Source organism: Neophocaena asiaeorientalis, unplaced genomic scaffold, assembly GCF_003031525.2.
Source record: "Neophocaena asiaeorientalis asiaeorientalis breed wild unplaced genomic scaffold, Neophocaena_asiaeorientalis_V1.1 scaffold544, whole genome shotgun sequence".
NCBI classification, from domain to species: Eukaryota; Metazoa; Chordata; class Mammalia; order Artiodactyla; family Phocoenidae; genus Neophocaena; species Neophocaena asiaeorientalis.
Genome location: NW_020173921.1, coordinates 927,702 through 950,081, shown reverse-complemented (window position 1 = coordinate 950,081; position 22,380 = coordinate 927,702). Strand labels below are relative to the sequence as shown.

The window sequence follows — 22,380 nt, the reverse complement described above, 5'->3', positions numbered from 1 at the left end:
AGCCAGATTTGGCCCCTGGACTGCATATGTTGTCACCCCTTGTATGGTGAAGAGAATGTGGCCCCCCAAAGATGCCCATATCCTAACCCCCATAACTTGTGAGTATATTATATTACATGTCAGAAAAGACTTTGCAGATGGGATTAAGGGTAAGAACCTTGAGATGGGGCATTTATCCTGGATTATGTGAGTAGATCCAGTTTAATCACATGATCCATTAAAATTGGAAAGCCTTTCCCAGCTATGGTCAGAGAGATGCAAGGTAAGAAGGACTTCCCCTGCCATTGCTGACTTTGAGGAGGAAGGATGAGGGCCACAAGCCAAGGAATATGGGCAGCCTCTAAAAGCTGAAAATAACCCCTGGTTATCAACCAGGAAGGAAATGTGGACCTCAGTCCTACAACTACAAGGAACTGAATCCTCCTGAGACCCGAACGAGCCTAGATGTGGACTCATCCCCATATCCAGAAAGGACTGCATTCCTGCTAACATTCTGATACCAGCCTTGTGAATTTCTTGAGCAGAAACCCAGATAAGCTCACCAGACTCATGACACACAGAAAATGTGATATAATAAATCTGTGTTGTTCTATGCTGCTAAGTATGTGGTAATTTGTTACAGCAGCAATAGAAAACTAATAACCCTGCACTGGAGCATTGCAAAATTATTTTTTTGATTATGAAAATAATATATATGCATACAGTAACAGTGACATTTTGAATCAGATAAACTACAATAATGATAATATATTACTCAATGAAAGTCAGTTAGCAACTAGAGATTACATTTTTCCATGCTGATTATCATGCTAACACTTAAGGAATTTGATTAAAGGAATCACCAGACAATGAGAATGGCCATTGTAAAGTGGTGGTGGGATATTAGGGAAAACTGGAGGGTGCCAGGAGCAACTCTGGCATTTGTAGATGTGTTGTGCTCTTGAAGCAATTTAGCAAAACTTCTCTGCCGGCAGCTGATAGATTGGAACTGTGCAAAACAGCCTGGCCAGCCCTTGTCTCTGCTACAACCCCATAAAAGCACTACTAGGACACATTGTTACAACCTCTTGGATATAAAAGGAAAAGACAAGCTGTATGCTATATCTATATGGAATCTAGTTATTTGAGTGTTTACTTATTAAAGTTATTTGCCACTTCAACCTTGGAGAGTTTTACCCACAGATAAACCATTTGTTTTTTGAGAGGTGCACCCAGACCTGTATAGCCATTGTTGGAAATGATGCAGTCACATATGGGGAAGACGCTGTAAGACATATATGTGGAGGCAATGATTTTCTTTGAAGGATGCACATATAAATAATTTCTGATAGTTGTTCTACTTTTACTACTTTCCACATGTCAAATAGAAAGTATTTGTCAGGAAATAATGTACATTCAGTGGCTAGTGATATATCTAAGAAATTAGAGACACAAAAATAGTGTCATCTGGTTAAGTTGCGGTCCTGAGTAACCAGATAGCAGAAGCTGGATTACACACGTGCCCTCCCCTTGTGTTCTAACTGAATGGCTGCCAAGTCCTGGAAGACGTGACTTGTCTTGATAGAACCATACTCTGCCTTCCTCACTTCAGTGGCCTCTATGCTCTTCTGCTTTAGCTAAAGACAACTATTCCTTTTCCATCTTCTTGATTTAACTGGTTCTCAATGAGGTGCTTTCTGTAGAACTCATGTAAATAAATTGAAAAATTCCATATCTCCATTTCCTTTTAAGTAAGAAAAGTATTGCATTCTCAATGAGGCTCTTTGGACTTCAGGTGTATGTCAGCTACCCCATCAAAAAATGAGAGTTAGACCCAGATTTAACTCTTTTTAAGTATCACTTAGAAATGCTAAAATACTCTCAAAACCTTGAGAAGAGGTATGGAGAACATTCAACAGACTGTCTTCCTGTTGTAGAGTTGAATGTGTTATGATACCTTTTCAACTGCATCATCCCCTTGGATGGTGTATTACGTTTTCAGGGATTATGAAGATGTTTATATGTTAGAAGACATAATCCAGAAAGGGCTCCCTTTCACACTGATCAGCTTTCATGACCTGTCAGAGATTTGACTGTGGAAAAATTTACATCTACGAGAATCTTACTTCCTTTAGAATGCATTCCTGAGCATTTTAAAACGTGACTTTTCTCAAGTAGTAGAATTATAGGCAGGATATAAATTAGTCTTTTGTGGGTCAGGTCAGGTATTTTGGAAATGTTCTTAGGAATTCCCAAAATCTGTTTGTGCAGTTATATAAGAAATACAATTAACAGTGGGGATAGAAAAAGGGCAAGCATAGCAAAATCCAGATATTATTAATGTAATGCCTTTATATCTAAAGTTTTGGAAATGAAGAGAGGCTTTGGAGTCTCAGTTGAACAGTCTTTCTCCTGTCCACGTACAAGAACTCAATGTGTAATTCACTGGAAGATGTGACACAAGGACTCGCCCTGGAACATCTTGCTCAGAGCACTGGAAATGTTGAAAGAGTGACAAGGAGGTCACTGGCCTTCTCCAAGTCCTTAGAAGCTTTGCCTATGAGCTTGCTTTACCTCTACAGACAAGAGGATATTTTTTGTTTCAAGAGGACTATGAAAGGTACAAGAAAGTTAAGAGGTTTCCAGATTAGGAATTTACTGTGGCACATGAGGACTAAGCATTCGAAAATGTAAAGAAAAGCAGAGTGAAGTAACCATGTTATTTCTGTTGTGTGTCCATGCTTCTACAAATGTGATATAGATTAAAAATTATAAGGAGTGGAGGGAGTCGTTAGAATGTATGTTCCTAAGTTAAGCCCCAATCTCAAAATTCCCGGAGCCAAGGAACCTACATTTTTCACCAGCATCCCAGGTGATTCAAGAGTAGGTCCAGAGAAAACGCCTTGAAAACATGAAGATAGCAAGAGTGTAATTAAGATAGCATGTGAATTGAATTTATTCAGAACTTAAAAGCACCAAGGAAAAGTTAAAGTAACTTGGTTCAGCATTCATGTTTATTGTGACTTTTATCTTTTCTGTAAATGACTTCCTTCAGGCATTTGTTCAGGTATCATCTTATTGGTGAAGCCTTTTCAATATACAAAATTGCAATCCATTCAACTTCCCAGTCTTTCCTACTCATGTATTTTACTTTTCATCATAACACATATTACCACCTAGCATATTATATATTTACTTCTTTATGTTTTTTGTCTCTCTCCCTGCCCCCTTCACTATAGCTAAGTGTATGAGGCAAGGATTTTGTTTTGTTCAGTGCTGTAGCCTCAGTGCCTCCAAGGTGTCTGGAATGTTACAGGTGTTGGCTAAGTGACTTTTGCATGAATGGATGAGCTTGTTTTGATCATCTTCCTGGCTCACTCTTCTGACTTCTTCTCTTTATACCATAGTGAGATGTTTTGAAAATATTCCATAGGGGAAAAAACAGACCTGGAAGAGAGTTTTGTAAAAGAAAAGGAGTTCATTTATAAATGTCATTCTAGAATCATTAAGGGCTAGGGCTAGAAAAGATGTCTAAATTCCCTATTCTGCAAACAAGAAAATAGAAAAGTTATGAAGATCAGAGGAAAAGAGAGAACCACCTATAAAAATACATGGACAAAGCCAGTGATGTATTGTATTGTTAAATAGATACACAGACAGTCACCAATTTACGATTTTTTGACTTTATGATGGTGGGAATGTGATATGCATTCAGTGGAAACCATACTTAGAATTTTGATCTTTTTCTGGGCTAGAGATATGCAGTAGGGTACTCTCATATGATGCTGGGCAGTGGCCCACAGCTCCAAGTCAGCCACACAACCACAAGGGTGCACAATTGATATACTTATGACCATTCTGTAACCATACAACCATTCTGCTTTTCACTTCCAGTACAGTATTCAATAAATTACATGATATATTCAACGCTTTTTATTAAAAAAGGCCTGTGTTAGATGACTTTGCCCAGATGGAAGCTGATGTAAGTGTTCTGAGCACACTGAAGGTAGGCTAGGCTAAGCGATTATGTTCTGTAGGTTAGGTGTATGAAGTGCATCGTCAATGTATGATATTTTCAACTTGCAATGGGTTTATCAGAATGTAACCCCATCACCAGTCAAGGGTGATCAGTAATGGTTTGCTTGATGTTGAGACAGAGAAGAGAAGTAAAGGAAAATATCAAAGACTGTTAAAGCACTAAAAGTGCTGTGTAGAACATCTATGGTAATTAGAAAACTTGGGTCACAGTACATTTTTAAGCGCTTAAAAATGGGTGAGTACAAATGTTTAACTCAAGTTCAACTATACTCTTTTCAGTGGAGTCAAGAGACAATTTTTTGGCCAAAAATATGTTTTTCAAGAACAGCGTATTCTTTCCAAAAGTTTTCAAATACATTCAGTTTTAATATTTTAAGTGTCAATTATATTGACAGCTCTATAAATTAATCTTCTCTAGCCGGTTTGGCTCATTTACCTGACAGCTTCTGGTTTCTTAGTTTCATGCTTTTCTTAAATCCACTTTTGTGAGTTGGTTCACAGCCTACCTATTTGCCTCTTGCTTCTGTCATTACGCTTTGTTCCTGCTCTCTGTCGGGCTTGCCATTGCCTGCTATTGATTTTCTGTAAATTCTTCATAACAGATCTTGCAGCAGAGTACCTTTGAGAAAAGTATCTGAAAATTATAACAAATATTTTACAAGTGGTTTCTTTTAGCCAGGTTTTCTGGGGTTTTTTTCATGTATAGAATTCATTCGTCATTGGGTTTTGCTTTCTTTACCATCTCTCATTCTTATTCTCTAAGTGACTGGTCTATCCAGGTACTAAGATTCCACTAGTTTGTTTGTTCTGCTTATTTTTGTAAGCTTCAGATGTTTCCATAACTGACCTCACCTCATAGGCCCACGTATGGGTGACTCTTCTGGAATGAATGTTCACAGAGGGGTGTCTGTCTTTTGTGTAGGTCCAGAATGTACAGTGAAATGCAAGATTGCGTGGTGTGTTTTGGAACCTATAATTCTCATGTGGATTGTTTCTAAATTTTCACAAGGACAGAAAGAGAGAGAATCATGAGATCTAAGGGGTGAGGGGTGAGGAAGGTAGTGGGTGAAACTGAGGGTTGACAGAGGCATGGATAAGAGTAGAATAGGCATTTCTCACCTTTATACTTTCGTTTTAAGGTGGAAATTAGTGTCTTTCGAGGGGTAAAATGGAAGGTGATATCTAAACAATTAAGTTTATATTCTATTTCTTCTCTAATATTATTATCTTTTGTCATAACCTGTTATGAGCTCTAATTATGAAACAGTAATCCTATAATCAGTATCCTGCTTTGATTTATATAGAGATTGAACTTAATCTCACTCGTACATTACTGAAGAAGTGAACTCGATGTAGAGGACCTGTAATCTCAAGGTCCTCACCTATGTATACAGTCTATATCCATGACATGTATACTCCCATGACCTTCATTGTCATATTCCAGGGCTAATTTGCTTTCTAGAAAGTGTTCTGAGCTCTTTTGAACAGAACCCTAAATATAGCATAACTTTATTATACAACACTGTAGCTCTGCTGAGGATTTCTTAGAAAGTCACATGCTGTATGAGGATTTCAGGTAAAACCAGACCGGGTCTCATAGGACAGAGAAAGAAACCAAGTTGAAACACTATTGCCCTCCCCATGTCTTGAACATCCATATCTATGCCTCCTGTGAGAACTAGAAAAGGGCCCATTTATTCCATGGAACTCTCTTTGACACAGGCCATGATGCTCTGTCCATAATTTGTCCTTTAAAAAGTAAAGTATCAACTAGTGACATTTATATGAGCATGTCTCTTTTTTTGTTATTCCATGAACATTCCATGTGTGTTCCTCTTCAATCTCTGTAAGGCTATAACCCATTTCAGGGAAGGGAATATTTTTTATGTTCTAAGAGCATAGTTTATAAGTATGAGCATCTGATAAGAAGGATGCATTAGAGATGTGGTCTTTGAGGGATTTTGGAGAATGGTAATAGTGCTAAAATATGGGAGTTAGTCAATGTCCCAATTAAAATGAATAATGAAAGTTGGGGTAAATTTCACCAGTTTTAGAATAATGAGCTAAGTTTCTTTTTCCTAGTGGAATTCTAGAATGGACTCGGTGACCAGCACTTAGAAAGTCAGTGTTTCACAAAGAACTTGCCTAGAATTTTAAAGATGTTGCTTTGCCAGATACATGCCAGTGATTATCTACTTGGAAACAAGACCGAGGGCAGGTTCTCTGAGGGAGCATGACCCCCTGCGGGAAGGAGCCAGTAGGCTGTTTCAGGACTATAAATTTTACCTGCCTTGGCCTATTCATCACTTTTATCACTGACTTGTTGGATGAGCCCATAGATACCATGTTTGTTTCTTAATCATGCAGTGACACAAAGTTAAAGAGTGAATATATGTGATGTCAAAATCAGAATTCAAAAAGCTCCTGAGAGACTTCAGTGGGTAATAATACCTGTCAAGCTCAGGGGAAGATTACCAAAATATCCCATACACCGTTGGAATGCATTATTAGGCATATGGCACCTACATTGCAGAAGCAACAGTACCGCTTTATCCTGTGCAGGTAGGACACAGGTGGATGAGTTCCCTAAACACACTTTAAAGTGTGTGCTCCAGGAGATGAATGTGGAGGATGAGAGAACTTGAAAGCTACAGAGTGTGTTTAATAGAAAAGAGAAGAGGATCTGTGGATAGCTCACAACATCAGAGAAGAAGAATTACTAGGTTAGTTCCAACGGGAAAAATAGGGCCCAATGAATGTGACAGAAAGACAGAAAGAAAAACATTCCAACAATTAGTCTCTTCAAAACAGAAGGTTTTCCAATGTGGAAAACTCATTGTGTCATGCTGAAGGTCATTGTGGCTACTCATTACATAATGATTAAACTGAATAAACATTTAGCATGTTTTCCCATAGTTTTATTAGATGTGATTTTATAGGAATATGATCTGTTGATTAAGAAAATATTGCAAGTCTACAGACTCTCTGGAAATGGACAATTAATGCAGCCATGTCTTGCCTTTTGGAAGCTGCACCACTGGAGGCTGAAGAGGAAGTGGCAGGTGTGCCTAATGCAGAAAGTTTCACTGTGATTGAATTATTATAAATATTGTAAATATTAGATATTGAAAATACTTTGGCTTCTAAAAAGAAATAATCCAGCAATTACTGTTTTAGGGGAAAAAAATGAAATAGAAATCATCAAAGTATGTACCTTGTCATTTATGAGGCCTTCACTTATAATTAAATAAAAAAACAACTATGGGTTATGATATTTGGAATAAACGTAAAGTTTTCATGAATAAAATTTCATAAAATGGGCCATTAAACCTATGAGAAAGGACATGCAAATTTTTAATGCAAAAAAAATAGAGGTGGAATCCTTAAAGAATCTTACTGCAGGATAAGAAATGTGCCATTCTTTTTGCATTTCACATAATCCTTCAGTTTTTTATGTATGTACTCAAGATACATTTATTCTTTCTCTGCTTATTTTTAGGGTACTTTGAATCCTTATTGTGTGTTATGGGATGACTCAAAAACGTAAGTGACAGATGTTTTCTTACATGACTTTGGACTAAACATTCAAAGCACATTAAGTTATTTCAGCTGCTTTCTAGTCAACAGGAATATGATAAGTTAGTGGGATGTGAGTTACACTAGGAGAGAAAGCAGTCTTCTTTTTGAATCTGTAGGACAGCATGATGAATGTGTTTGTGTGTGATGATGCCATCAGGTTACATCCCAAGGTAGGATTGCATTACCTGATGTGTAAGGCATATTGCGATGTGAATTCCATGAGGATTTTTAAAAGCTCTAATATTTTAAAATTATAGGAGCTCAGATGCTATTTCAACATTTTGCCCTAGTAATTCAGCTTAGAATCGCAGAATAAAATAGCAATCTATATGGTCATTTAGCCAATACATTACCTTGAATCTATTCAAGGTATGACCTTGAATCTATTATCAGAGTAATGCGATATTTATATGGTCCTTCCAAATTGTTTTGTTATAAAAACATTGAGTGACATTTAATTTTCTTATTCATATAGTAAGAATGAATAATTCTTCCATGTATTACTTTGTTTGTAACAAGTAATTGCAATATATCTGGTCAAAATCATCTTAATCTCATTGGTAATGCTATGAGATTCTAAGGTCTCAAAGAGCAGAAAAATCCATGATTAAGGATTAATTAGATTCCCATACTTTAAGTACTTCTATGGGTTTATTTCAGTGTAGTAGCCAGGTTATACAATCTTGGTTTGTTTTGTTTTGCATGGAGGGGGGATAAATGTCAATCAATCTCAAAAGCTAATACCACCACGTATATGCTGTCAGTTAACACACCACATTGTTGGGTTCTATGTATTCTATGATTTCCCCCCATGTTCTTCACCCTAAATCGGATCTACATCTAATTTTATGATGTTACTTGTCTCTCATCAGTAGTTATGGAGAGTCTAGAAGAGGGACATTCTTAGACTTTCTAGGTAAAGAGCAAACCTACTGGAAATGTGCTAATTCTTAGGATACTGATGTAATTTAAACTAGTATTTATGTGGGTGAAAAATCAATGACATTAGCATGATTTTTTGCTATAGATTCTGATATTCTAGGGATCCTCTTCTCCTAGGAACCGTAGTGCATATGGAGAATCCCAACTTGTCCTTGTGATAACATGAGCTGGATGTTTCTCACTGATGTCATTTTTTTTTCTTTTTAAAACCACATAGAGAAATCCGTGGTCATAGAATTTTTGCAAGATTTCCTCTTTACCAATAGCCAGAGAAGATGCTGGTAGTATATTCTAAGGCACTGTTTAGTATGTTGTACAGACAAGGGAAAAATAAAAGGCTACAAAAATCTAATTGAACGTTTTCTACTTAAGAAAAGCATGCCATCTTAAGCACCTGATTACAGATACTTGCATATCTCCATGAATAATAACCAACTTTTATTTAATTTTATTACCTTTTTAGTGGGTAGAATGTATTTCTATGTTGATCCAAAAAGGGGAACGTGCTGGTTATTCCAAAAGACCTTTGGGACTTACAGGGATATTACAGAAGAAACAATATTCCCTTATTCTGTGCCTCTCTGGGTTTGCTTTCACAGTTTTTCTAAGGTTTTAAGTTTAATTTATAAAACTGTTGGGTCTTGAGGTCAGTATTAAGTTTAGGAATCAATCATGCTCTGTTTTCTCTAACATCTGCTGACTCTTATCCATCACAAAGAACATGTCTTAGCTTTACAAACTTCAGCTTTTTAGTTGTCCTTGAAGAAAACAATTCAGCGATAGGAGGTGTGCTTAGCTGCCTTTCAGATCAGATTATCTCCTGAGATCAGTGCAGTTCATGTTTCCTTGATGTATCTGAAAAGTGATCAAAAAGCTTTCCACTATGAAAGAACTTCCATCCCATCACACGTTTTACCAGACTCTTTCATCATTAAATTATTTTTCTGGGTGAGGTTTAAACAATGAAGTTTAAGACAACTTTATTTTCTTTTTTCACATCTGTTCTTCTGTTGTTTTTTTTTAACATCTTTATTGGAGTATAATTACATTACAATGGTGTGTTAATTTCTGCTTTATAACAAAGTGATTCAGTTATACATATACATATGTTCCCATATCTCTTTTCTCTTGCGTCTCCCTCCCTCCCACCCTCCCTATCCCACCCCTCTAGATGGTCACAAAGCACCGAGCTGATCTCCTTGTGCTATGCGGCTGCTTCCCACTAGCTATCTATTTTACGTTTGGTAGTGTATATGTGTCCATGCCACTCTCTCATGTTCACATACACAATAGTTTTATCGATGCAATGATGTTAACTTTGAGTATAAGACCTCTAAAAATAGTTAATGAAGAGATATGGCTATTCCTTTTTACACAGAAAAGCGTTGATCTAAATGGTGTTTTCAAGATTGCAGTAACAAAATTGAAATTAGAAGTTGTCTTTTAATTTTGGTTTACATAATCAAATTGCCTTAGTTTTTTATTGAGGTATATTTGACATATAATATTCTATTAGTTTCAGGTGTGAAATATGATTCACTATTTGTATACACTGCTAAATGATCACCACAGTAAGTCTAGTTACCATCTGTCACCATACATAATTATAAATTCTTTTTCTTTAAGAACTTTTAAGATTTACTCGCAGCAATTTTCAACTTTGCAATCTGATATTATTAACTATAGTCATCCCTGTGTACTGTACATTACATTACCAGGTTCGATTCATTTTATAACTGGAGGGTTTGACCCTCCCCCTTTACCCATTTCACCCACACCCATCTCCCCTCCCCTTTGGCAATATCAAGTTGCCTTACTTTTAAATATTTAAAGTTAAATTTTAATTATAAAAATAATGCATGAGTATCTTTTACTTGTAAAACTATAAAACATAACAGCTAAGGCACAAGACCCCATTAATCATTAATAACTTGGGTCTCCACATCCACCACCTCTCCAAGGTCACTCCTACTTATATTTTTTTATGTATAATTTCAGGCATCTACTTATGCATTGACACACATGTGTAGCCATAGAAATTAACACTATTTTAACATAAATATTGTCATACTGTATATAACACTTGTCATCTTAAATTTTTTAATGTTTTATCCCTTGTACCTGCTGCATTGTATAAATATATCATAATTTATCTAGTATTCCCAATATTGGTGGCATTGAAGTGGTTTTCAAATTATTTTATTCTACAAACTGTTCTTCTGCGTACCTCCTTGTACATCCCTCCTTGAGGTGGTCTTTCACAGTCCAACTTGTTACCCTGTTGTTCTCTTTATATAACATTATTTTACATTCTTCACAGCATACATTGTTACTTTTTATTTATTTTTCTTGCTTACTCTCTGTCATCCCCACTAGAGAGTAAATACCACAAGATTTAAATACCAATAAATTACCTTTCTTATTCACTAACTGCACTAATGCCTGATACACCTGCACATAGTATGAATTCAACAAATACTTATTGGTTAGTTTTGTATAAGAATAAATGTTTGAATATTTCTCAGGTATCTTTTTTACTTAAGAATTATTTTCATTTATGTTTCATTTTATTAGTGACATATACTTCTAGCAATCATTAGATTGGAAGACTGAAGGGAGAATGCTTTGGCATGTTACAGTACTAAGGTCCGTCATGAACAATTAACTTTAACTCTAGTGATAATCTACAACGTTGATAATCCCAAACAAAGCCTTTTTATTTTACTCTGCTTAGGCTCAACAGTTTTAGACAATTATAAAATATATTTTTATTCTGCTTTGAGTAACTGATTAACAGGATGTAGAAAATGCTTCATCATGGGTGACCCATGAAGTAAACTGAAAGTACTTTCCTCACTTCAGAAAAAGGCTTATTTTAGTTACAAAAAGTGGGTTTTTTCGTTGTTTTTTTATTACACTTGTGTGATTGATAATTTGCACATTCTTTGGGCTACTCCAAATTTGGATTTTGGTTATTGGATCATGTGTGTTGACTACACACATGGGTTTTCACTGGAAAACCCATAATCCTTCCTTTATGTGAACCTGTGGTGTTTCTCCATGGGTTTCAGTAGCACCATCTGATTCTAACAGGTCTGTGAAATATCATGTTTATTCTCAGAAAATGTTTCAGAGGTTTTTTTATTCCTTTTTTTAATGCAGTATAGTTGATTATAATATTATATTAGTTTCTGGAGTACAACATAGTGATTCAACATTTTAATAGATTGTACTCCATTAAAAGTTATTACAAAATAATGGCTATATTCCCGTGTGCTGTACAATATATCCTTGTTGCTTATTCATTTTATACACAATAGTTTGTATCTCTTAATCCCATACCCCAAACTTGTGATCCATCCCCGTCCCTCTCCTCACTGGTAACCACTAGTTTGTTCTCTATATCCGTGAATCTGTTTCTGTTTTGTTATATGCATTCATTTTATTTATTTTTTATATTCCACATATAAAAGAAAACACAGAGATTTTGTCTTTCTCTAATTTCACTAAGCATAATATCTTCTGGGTCCGTCCACATTTTTGCAAATGGCAGAATTTCATGCTTTTTTATGGCTGAGTAGTATATATATTATATATATATCACTGAGTAGTGTGTATATATATATATATATATATATATATATATATATATATATAAAATCACTTCTTCTTTATCCATTCATCTGTTAATGGACACTTAGGTTGCTTTCATATCTTGGCTATTATAAATAGGGCTGCTATGAACATTGGAGTGCATGTATCTTTTCAAATTAGTGTTTTTGGTTTTCTTCAGATATATACCCAGGAGTGGAATTGTTGGATCATGTGGTAGTTCTATTTTTAGATTTTGGAGGAACTTCCATATTATTTTTCATAGTGTCTGCACCAACTTACATTCTGATCAACAGTGTACTAGGGTTCCATTTTCTCTTTGTCCTCACCGATATTTGATATTTGTAGACTTTTTGATGATAGCCATTTTGAGAGGTGTGAGGTGTTATCTTATTGTGGTTTTGATTTTCATTTCTCTGATGATTACCGATGCTGAGCATTTTTTCATATGCTGGTTGGCCATCTGTATGTCTTCTTTGGAAAACTGTCTATTCAGGTCTTCTGCCCATTTTTTTAATTGGGTTGTTTGGATTTTTAATATAGAGTTGTATGAGCTATTTATATATTTTAGAAAGTAACACCTTCTCAGTCATATTATTAGCAAATATTTTCTCCCATTCCATAGGTTGTCTTTTTGTTTTGTTAGTGGTTTCCATTGATGTGCAAAAACGTTTACATTTAATTAGATCACATTTGTTTATATTTTATTTTGTTTCTTTTGCCTTAAAAGACAGATCCAAAAACATATTGCTACAATTTATCTCAGAGTGTTATGCCTGTGTTCTTTTCTAGGAGTTCTATTGCTTCAGGCCTTACATTTAGATCCTTAACCCATTTTGAGTTTATTTTTGTACGTGGTGTGATAAAGTGTTCTGGTTTCATATTTTTACACTTAGCTGTCCAAATTTTCAAAGAAGCACTTATTAAAGAGACTGTCTTTTCTCCCAGAGGTTCATGGGTTTATTTCTGGGCTCTCTATTCTGTTCCATTGATCTATGTGTCTGTTTTTGTGTCAGTATCATGCTGTTTTGAATACTGTAGCTTTGTAGTATAGTCTGAAGTCAGGGACCAAGATATCTCCAGCTTGGTTCTTTTTTCTCCAGATTGCTTTGTCAATTCAGGGTCTTTTGTGGTTCAATATGACTTTTAGGATTACTTGTTTTAGTTCTGTGAAAAATGTCATTTTCATAGGGATTGCATTAGATCTGTAGATTTCTTTGGGTAGTATGGCCATTTTAACAATATTAATACTTCCAATCCATGAGCATGAGGTATATTTCCATTTCTTTGTATCATCTTCAGTTTCCTTTTTCAATGTATTATAGTTTTCAGAGTATAGGTGTTTCACCTCCTTGGTTAAGTTATTTCTAGGTATTTTATTCTTTTTGATGCAAATTGAAGTGGGATTGTTTTATTGCTTTCTCTTTTTAATAGTTCACTATTAGTGTATAGAAAAGCAACAGATTTCTGTATATTAATCTTGTATCCTGCAACTTTACTGAATTCATTTATTAGTTCTAATTGATTTTTGGTGGAGACTTTAGGGTTTTCTATGTATATTACCATATCTTCAGCAAACAGTGACAGTTTTACTTCTCTTCCAATTTAGATATCTTTATTTCTTTTTCTTGTCTCATACTGTGATCAGGGCTTCCAGTACTATGTTAAATAGAAGTGGTGAAAGTAGACATCCTTGTCTTTTTCCTAATTTTAGGGGAAAGGCTTTCAGTTTTTCACCAATGAGCATGATGTTAGCTGTGGGTTTGCCATAAATTGCCTTTATTATGTTGAGATATGTTCCCTCTATATCCCCTTTGGTGAGTTTTTATCATGAATGGATGTTGAATTTTGTCAAATGCTTTTTCTGCATCTATTGAGATGATCATGTGATTTATATCCTTCCTTTTGTTGTTGTGGTGAATCACACTGATTGATTTGTGAATGCTGAAGCAGTCTTGTATCCCTGGAATAAATCCAACTTGATCATGGTGTATGATCCTTTTTATATATTGTTGAATTTGGTTTGCTAATATTTTGTTGAGAATTTTTGCATCTATATTCATCAAATATATTGGCCTGTAAATGTCTGTTTTTGTAGTATCTTAGTCTGGTTTTGGTATCAGGGTAATCATGGCCTCATAGAAAGAATTTGGGAGTGTTGTGTTCTCTAATTTTTGGAATAGTTTGAGAAGGATAGTTATTAGTTCTTCTTTATATGTTTAGTAGAATTCACCTATGAAGCTGTCCAGTTCTGGACTTGTGTTTGCTTGAAGTTTTTAATTGCAAATTCAATTTCACTACTGGTAATTGTTCTGTTCAAATTGTCTGTTTATCCTTGTTTCATTCTTGGCAGGTGTTGGTCACGAGAAATTTGCCCACTTTTTCTATGTTGTCCAATTTGTTGGCATATAACTGTTCATACTGTTCTCATGATTTTTTGAATCTCTCTGGTGTTAGTTGTCATTTCTCCTCTTTCACTTCATATTTTGTCTATTTGAGTCCTCATTATTTCTTACTGAGACAGCTAAAGGTTTATCATTTTTTTTTTGTCCTTTCAAAAAACCAGCTGTTTGTTTCATTGAGTTTATATTTTTCTTTTTGTGGTCTGTGTTTTATTTATTTCCTCTGTGATCTTTATTATTTTCTTCCTTCTGCTGACTTTGGGCTTTGTTTATTCTTCTTTCTCTAATTCGTTTAGGTAGCAGGTTAGGTTGTTTATTTGAGGTTTTTTTTAAATATCTTTAGGAAGACCTGTATCACTGTAAACTTCCCTCTTAGTACTGCTTTTGATACATGCCATAAATTTTGAAAAGTTGTGTTTCCATTTTCATTTGTCTTGGCATATTTTCTGATTGTTTTTTTTAGTACCATGTTATTTGGTCTCCATGTGTTATTTTCCGATTCTTCTTTCTGTAGTTGATTTCTAGTTTCATACCATTTTGTTTGGGAAAAAAAAAACACTTCATATATCATAATTTTTATCCACCCAAGTTTGTTGAGACTTGTTTTGTGGCCTAGCATGTGATCTATCTTGGAGAATGTTCCATATGCACTTGAGAAGAATGTGTATTCTGCTGGTTTGGATGTAAAGTCTTGTACATATGTATTAAGTCCGACTGGTCTATTGTGTCATTTAAGACCACTGTTGCCTTCTTGATTTTCTGTTTGGATGACAATCCAGTGATGTCAGTGGGGTGTTAAAGTCCCCAACTGTAATTGTACTATTATAAATTTCTCCCTGTATGTCTGTTAACATTTGCTTTTTATATTTAGGTGTTCCTATATTGCATACATATATGTTAATGAATGTAATATCCTCTTCTTTTGTTGATCCCTTTATCCTCATATAATGTCCTTCTTTGTCTGTTGTGAAAGTTTCTTATAAAGTCTATTTTGTCTGATATGAGTACTGCTACCCTTCTTTCGACATTTCTGTTTGCATCCTCTCACTTTCATTGTGTATATTTCTTTACCTCTGATGTGAGTCTCTTGTAAGCAGCATATAGATGGTCTTTTTTTTTCTCAAATCAGCCACCCAATGCCTTTTGATTAGAACAATTAGTCTGTTGAAATTTAAATAATTATTGATAAATATGTACTTATTACAATTTTACAACTTGTTTTCTGGTTGTTTTTTTTGGTCTTCTCTTCTTTTTAGATTCCTCCTTTGTGGGTTAATGATTTTCTTTAATGGTTTGCCTGTGTTCTTTCTTCTATGGTTTTTGTGTATCTATTGTCATTTTTTGATTTGTGGTTACCATGAGGTTCATATATAATGTCTTATGACTATATTTACTTGTTTCAAACAGGAAGTCTTTTTTTCTAGAATTTTTTAACCTCTTCATTGCAGTATAATTGCTTTACAATGTTGTGATAGTTTCTGCTTTATAACAAAGTGAATCAGCTATATGTATACATATATCCCCACATCTCCTCCCTCTTGTGTCTCCCTCCTAATCTCCCTATCCCACCCCTCTAGGTGGTCACAAAGCACTGAACTGATCTCCCTGTGCTATGAAGCTGCTTCCCACTAGCTATCTATTTTACATTTGGTAGTGTATATATGTCAATGCTACTCTCTCACTTCTTCCCAGCTTGTGCTTCCTGCTCCCCATGTATCAAGCCCATTCTCTACATATGTGTCTTTTTTCCTGTCCTGGCCCTAAGTTCTACAGAACCTTTTTTTTTTCTTTTAGATTCCATATATATGTGTGAGCGTATGGTATTTGTTTTTCTCTTTCTGACTTACTTCACTCTGTATAACAGACTCTAGGGCCATCCACCTCCCTACAACTAGTTCAATTTCATTTCTTTTTGGAAATGGCTGAGTAATAGTCCATTGTATATATGTGCCACATCTTCTTTATCCATTCATCTGTTGATGGACACTTAGACTGCTTCCATGCCATGTCCTGGCTATTGAAAATACTGCTGCAATGAGCATTGTGGTACATGTCTCTTTTTGAATTATGGTTTTCTCATGGTATATACCCCGTAGTGGGATTGCTGGGTCATATGGTAGTTCTATTTTTAGTTTTTTAAGGAACCTCCATACTGTTCTCCATAGTGGCTGTATCAATATGCATTCCCACCAACAGTGCAAGAAGGTTCTGTTTTCTCCACACCCTCTCTAGCATTTATGGTTTGTAAATGTTTTTATGATGGCCATTCTGACTGGTGTGAAGTGATACCTCATTGTAGTTTTGTTTTGCATTTCTCTAATGATTAGTGATGTTGAGCATCCTTTCACGTGTTTGTTGGCAATCTGTACATCTTCTTTACAGAAATGTCTGTTTAGGTCTTCTGCCCATTTTTGGATTGGGTTGTTTGGGGTTTTTTTGATATTGAGCTGCATGAGTTACTTGTATATTTGGGAGATTAATCCTTTGTCAGTTGCTTAATTTACAAATATCTTCTCCCATTTTGAGGGTTGTCTTTTCTTCTTGTTTATGGTTTCCTGTGTGGTGCAAAAGCTTTTAAGTTTCATTAGGTCCCATTTGTTTATTTTTCTTTTTATTTCCAGTTCTCTAGGAGATGGGTAAAAAAGGATCTTGCTGTGATTTATGTCATAGTGTGTTCTGCCTATGTTTTGCTCTGAGAGTTTTACAGTGTCTGGCCTTACATTTAGGTCTTTAATCCATTTTGAGTATATTTTTGTGTGTCGTGGTAGAAAGTGTTCTAATTTCATTATTTACATGTAGCTGTCCAGTTTGCCCAGCACCACTTATTGAAGAGTCTGTCTTTTCTCCATTGTATGTTCTTGCCTGATTTGTTGTAAATTAGGTGCCCATATATGCGTGGGTATATCTCTGGGCATTCTATCCTGTACTATTGATCTATATTTCTGTTTTTGTGCCAGTACCATACTGTCTTGATTACTGTAGTTTTGTAGTATAGTCTGAAGTCAAGGAGCCTGATTCCTCCAGCTCAGTTTTTCTTTCTCAAGATTGCATTGGCTATTCAGAGTCCTTTGTGTTTCCACACAAATTGTGAAATATTTTGTTCTAATTCTGTGAAAAAAGCCATTGGTAGCTTGATAGGGATTGCATTGAATATGTGTATTGCTTTGGGTAGTGTAGTCATTTTCACAATGTTGATTTTTCCAATCCAAGGACATGGTATATCTCTCCATCTGTTTGTATCATCTTTAATTTATTTCATCAGTGTCTTTTAGTTTTCTGCATACACGTCTTTTGTCTCCTTAGGTAGGTTTATTCCTAGGTATTTTATTCTTTTTGTTGCAATGGTCAATGGGAGTGTTTCCTTAATTTCTTTTACAGATTTTTCATCATTAGTGTATAGGTGTGCAAGAGATTTCTGTGCATTAATTTTGTATCCTGCTACTTTACCAAATTCATTGATTAGCTCTAGTTTTTTTCTGGTAGTGTCTTTAGGATTCTCTATGTATAGTATCATGTCATCTGCAAACAGTGACAGTTTTACTTCTTTTCTGGTTTGAATTCCTTTTGTTTCTTTTTCTTCTTTGATTGTTGTGGCTAAAACTTTGAAAACTATTTTGAATACTAGTGGTTAGAGTGGGCAACCTTATCTTGTTCGTGATCTTAGTGGAAATGGTTTCAGTTTTTCACCATTGAGAGTGATGTTTTCTGTGGGTTTGTCATACATGGCCTTTATTATGTTGAGGTAGCTTCCTTCTATGTCTACATTCTGGGCAGTTTTTATCATAAATGGGTGTTGAATTTTGTTGAAAGCTCTTTCTGCATCTATTGAGATTATCATATGGTTTTTATCCTTCAGTTTGTTAATATGGTGTATCACATTGATTGAATTGTGTATATTGAAGAATCCTTATATTCCTGGGATAAACCCCACTTGATCACGGTGTATGATCCTTTTAATGTGCTGTTGGATTCTGTTTGCTAGTGTTTTGTTGAGGATTTTTGCATCTATGTTTATCAGTGATAATGGCCTGTAGTTTTCTTTTTCTGTGACATCTTTGTCTGGTTTTGGTATCAGGGTGATGGTAGCCTCATACAATGAATTTGGGAGTGTTCCTCCCTCTTCTATATTTTGGGAGAGTTTGAGAAGGATATGTGTTAGCTCTTCTCTAAATTTTTGATAGAATTCACCTGTGAAGCCTTCTGGTCCTGGGCTTTTGTTTGTTGGAAGATTTTTAATCACAGTTTCAATTTCAGTGCTTGTGCTTGGTCACTTTATATTTTCCATTTCTTCCTGGTTTAGTCTTGGAAGGTTGGGCTTTTCATAGAATTTGTCCATTTCTTTGTGGTTGTCCATTTTATTGGCATAGAGTTGCTTGTAGTAATCTCTCATGATTCTTTGTATTTCAGCAGTGTCAGTTCTTACTTCTCTTTTCTCATTTCTAATTCTGTTGATTTGAGTCTTTTCCCATTTTTTCTTGATGAGTCTGGCTAATGACTTATGAATTTTGTTTATCTTCTCAAGGAACCAGCTTTTAGTTTTATTGATCTTTGCTATTATTTCCTTCATTTCTTTTTCATTCATTTCTGATCTTATCTTTATGATTTCTTTCCTTCTGCTAACTTTGGGATTTTTTGTTCTTCTTTCTCTGATTGCTTTAGGTGTACGTTTAGGTTGTTTATTTCAGATTTTTCTTCTTTCTTGAGGGAGGATTGTACTGCTATATACTTCCCTCTAAGAACTGAGTTTGCTGCATCTGATAGCTTTTGGATCATCATGTTTTCATTGTCATTTGCCTCTAGGTATTTTTTGATTTCTTTTTTTATTTCAGCAGTGATCTCTTTGTTATTTAGTAACATAATATTTAGCCTCCATGTGTTTGTATTTTTTACAGTGTTTTTTTTTTTTTTCCTGTAATTGATATATAGTCCCATAGCATTGTGGTTTGAAAAGATACTTGATACAATTTCAATTTTCTTAAATTTACCAAGTCTTGATTTGTGACCCAAAATATGATCTATCCTGGAGACTGTTCCATGGGCACTGGAGAAGAAAGTGTGTTCTGTTGTTTTTGGATAGAATGTCCTATAAATATCAATTAAGTCCATCTTGTCTAATGTGTCATTTAAAGCTTGTGTTTTCTTTATTTTTATTTTGGATGATCTGTCCACTGGTGAAAATGGGGTGTTAAAGTCCCCTACTATTATTGTGTTACTGTCAATTTCCCATTTTATGGCTGTTAGAATTTGCCTTATCTATTGAGGTGCTCCTACGTTGGGTCCATAAGTATTTATAATTATTGTATCTTCTTCTTGGTTTGATCCCTTGATCATTATGTAGTGCTTTTCTTTGTCTCTTATAACAGTCTTTATTTTAAAGTCTATTTTGTCTCATATGAGAATTGCTACTCCAGCTTTCTTTTGATTTCTATTTGCATGGAATATCTTTTTTCATCCCCTCACTTTCAGTCTGTATGTGTCCCCAGGTTTGAAGTGGGTCTCTTGTAGACAGCGTATATATGGGTCTTGTTTTTGTATCTATTCAGCCAGTCTGTGTCTTTTAGTTGGAGCATTTAATTCATTTACATTTAAGGTAATTATTGATATGTATGTTTCTTTTACCATTTTCTTAATTGTTTTGTGTTTGTTTTTGTAGGTCTTCTCCTTCTCTTGTATTCCCTGCCTAGAGAAGTTCCTGGAGCATTTGTTGTAAAGCTGGTTTGGTGGTGCTGAATTTCTTAATTTTTGCTTGTCTGTAAAGTTTTAAATTTCTCCATCAAATCTGACTGAGATCCTTGCTGGGTAGAGTAATCCTGGTTGTAGTTTTCTCCCTTTCATCAGTTTAAATGTGTCCTGACACTCCCTTTTGGCCTGCAGAGTTTCTGCTGAAAGTTCAGTTCTTAACCTTATGGGGCTTCCCTTGTATCTTTCTTTTTTCTTTTTTTGTGGTATGCAGACCTCTCACTGCTGTGGCCTCTCCCGTTGTGGAGCACAGGCTCTGGACGCGCAGGCTCTGGACGCACAGGCTCAGCGGCCATGGCTCATGGGCCTGGCTCATGGGCCCAGCCACTCTGCGGCGTGTGGGATCTTCCCAGACCAGGGCACGAACCCGTGTCCCCTGCATCGACAGGAAGACTCTCAACCACTGCGCCACCAGGGAATCCCCATTGTATCTTATTTGTTGCTTTTTCCCTTGTTGCTTTTAATATTTTTTCTTTGTATTTAATTTTTGATAGTTTGATTAATATGTGTCTTGCCGTGTTTCTCCTTGGATTTCTCCTATATGGGACTCTCTGTGCTTCTTGAACTTGATTGACTATTTCTTTTCCCATGTTAGGGAAGTTTTCAACTATAATCTCTTCAAATATTTTCTCAGACCCTTTCTTTTTCTCTTCTTCTTCTGGCACCCCTATAATTTGAATGTTGGTGTGTTTAATGTTGTCCCAAAGGTCTCTAAGACTGTCCTCAATTTTCATTCTTTTTTCTTTATTCTGCTCTGCAGTTGTTATTTCCAGTATTTTATCTTCCAGGTCACTTATCTGTTCTTCTGCCCCAGTTATTCTGCTATTGATTCCTTCTAGAGAATTTTAAATTTCATTTGTTTTGTTTCTCATCATTGTTTGTTTGCTCTTTATTTCTTGTAGCTCCTTGTAAAACATTTCTTATATTTTCTCCATTCTATTTCCAAGATTTTGGATCATTGTTACTCTCATTTCTCTGAAATCTTTTTCAGGTAGATTGCCTATTTCCTCTTCATTTCTTTGGTCTGGTGAGTTTTTACTTTGCTCCTTCATCTCCTGCATATTTCTCTGTCTTCTCATTTTGTTTAACTTACTGTATTTTGGGTCTTCTTTGCACAGGCTGCAGGTTCATAGTTCCCGTTGTTTTTGGTGTCTGTCCCCAGTGGGTGACATTGGTTCAGTGGCTTGTGTAGGCTTCCCAGTGGAGGGGACTGGTGCCTGTGTTCTTGTCAGTGGGACTGAATCTTGTCTTTCTGGTTGGCAGGACTGTGTCTTGTGGTGTGTTTTGGGGTGTCTGTGAACTTATCATTTTAGGCAGGCTCTCTGTTAATGGGTGGGGTTGTGTCTTGCTAGCTGTTCGGCATGGGGCATCCAGCATTGTAGCTTGCTGGCCATTAGGTGGGGCTGGGCCTTAGCATTGAGATGGAGGTCTCTGGGAGAGCTCTTGATTATTGATATTACATGGGACCAGTAGATCTCTGATGGTTCAATATCCTGAACTTAGCTCTCCCACCTCAGAGGCTCAGACCTGACACCAGGCTGGAGCACCAAGACCCTGTCAGCCATATGTCTCAGAAGAAAAGGGAGGGGAAATAAAGGAAGAAAAAACAATAAATAATAAAATATTAAAAGTTATTAAAATAAAATTTTAATTATTAAAATTAAATAAATAATAATTTAAAGAGAAGAGAGCAAGCATACCAATAAACACATCCACCAATGATAACAAGTGGTAAAAACTATACTAATATAAACAGAAAAATCAGAAACAATTCAGTCGCACACAGCTAACCCCACATCTACAGTTGCTCCCAAAGTCCACTGCCCCAAAACAAATTTTGGGATGATTTGTTGTCTATTCAGGTATTCCACAGATGCAGGGTACATCAAGTTGATTGTGAGGATTTAATCTGTTGCTCCTGAGTCTGTACAGAGAAATTTCCCTTTCTCTTCTTTGTCTGCACAGCTCCTGGGGTTCAGCTTTGATTTTGGCCCAGCCTCTGCATGTAGGTCACCCTCTGGCATCTGTTCTTTGCCCCAACAGGAGGGGGTTAAGGGAGCAGCTGATTAGCAGGCTCTGGCTCACTCTG

At 35.7% G+C, this 22,380-nt stretch overlaps 1 protein-coding gene across 1 annotated transcript in view; it reads left to right on the top strand.

Moving 5' to 3' along the window:
• ADGRB3 (adhesion G protein-coupled receptor B3) overlaps positions 1-22,380 on the top strand; it is a 778,422-nt gene that overhangs the window by 448,517 nt on the left and 307,525 nt on the right. Inside the window, exon 15 of the mRNA XM_024752147.1 lies at positions 7,517-7,560. Within this exon, the coding sequence (XP_024607915.1) occupies positions 7,517-7,560 (44 nt within the window). The remainder of the gene's footprint in view (positions 1-7,516; positions 7,561-22,380) is intronic.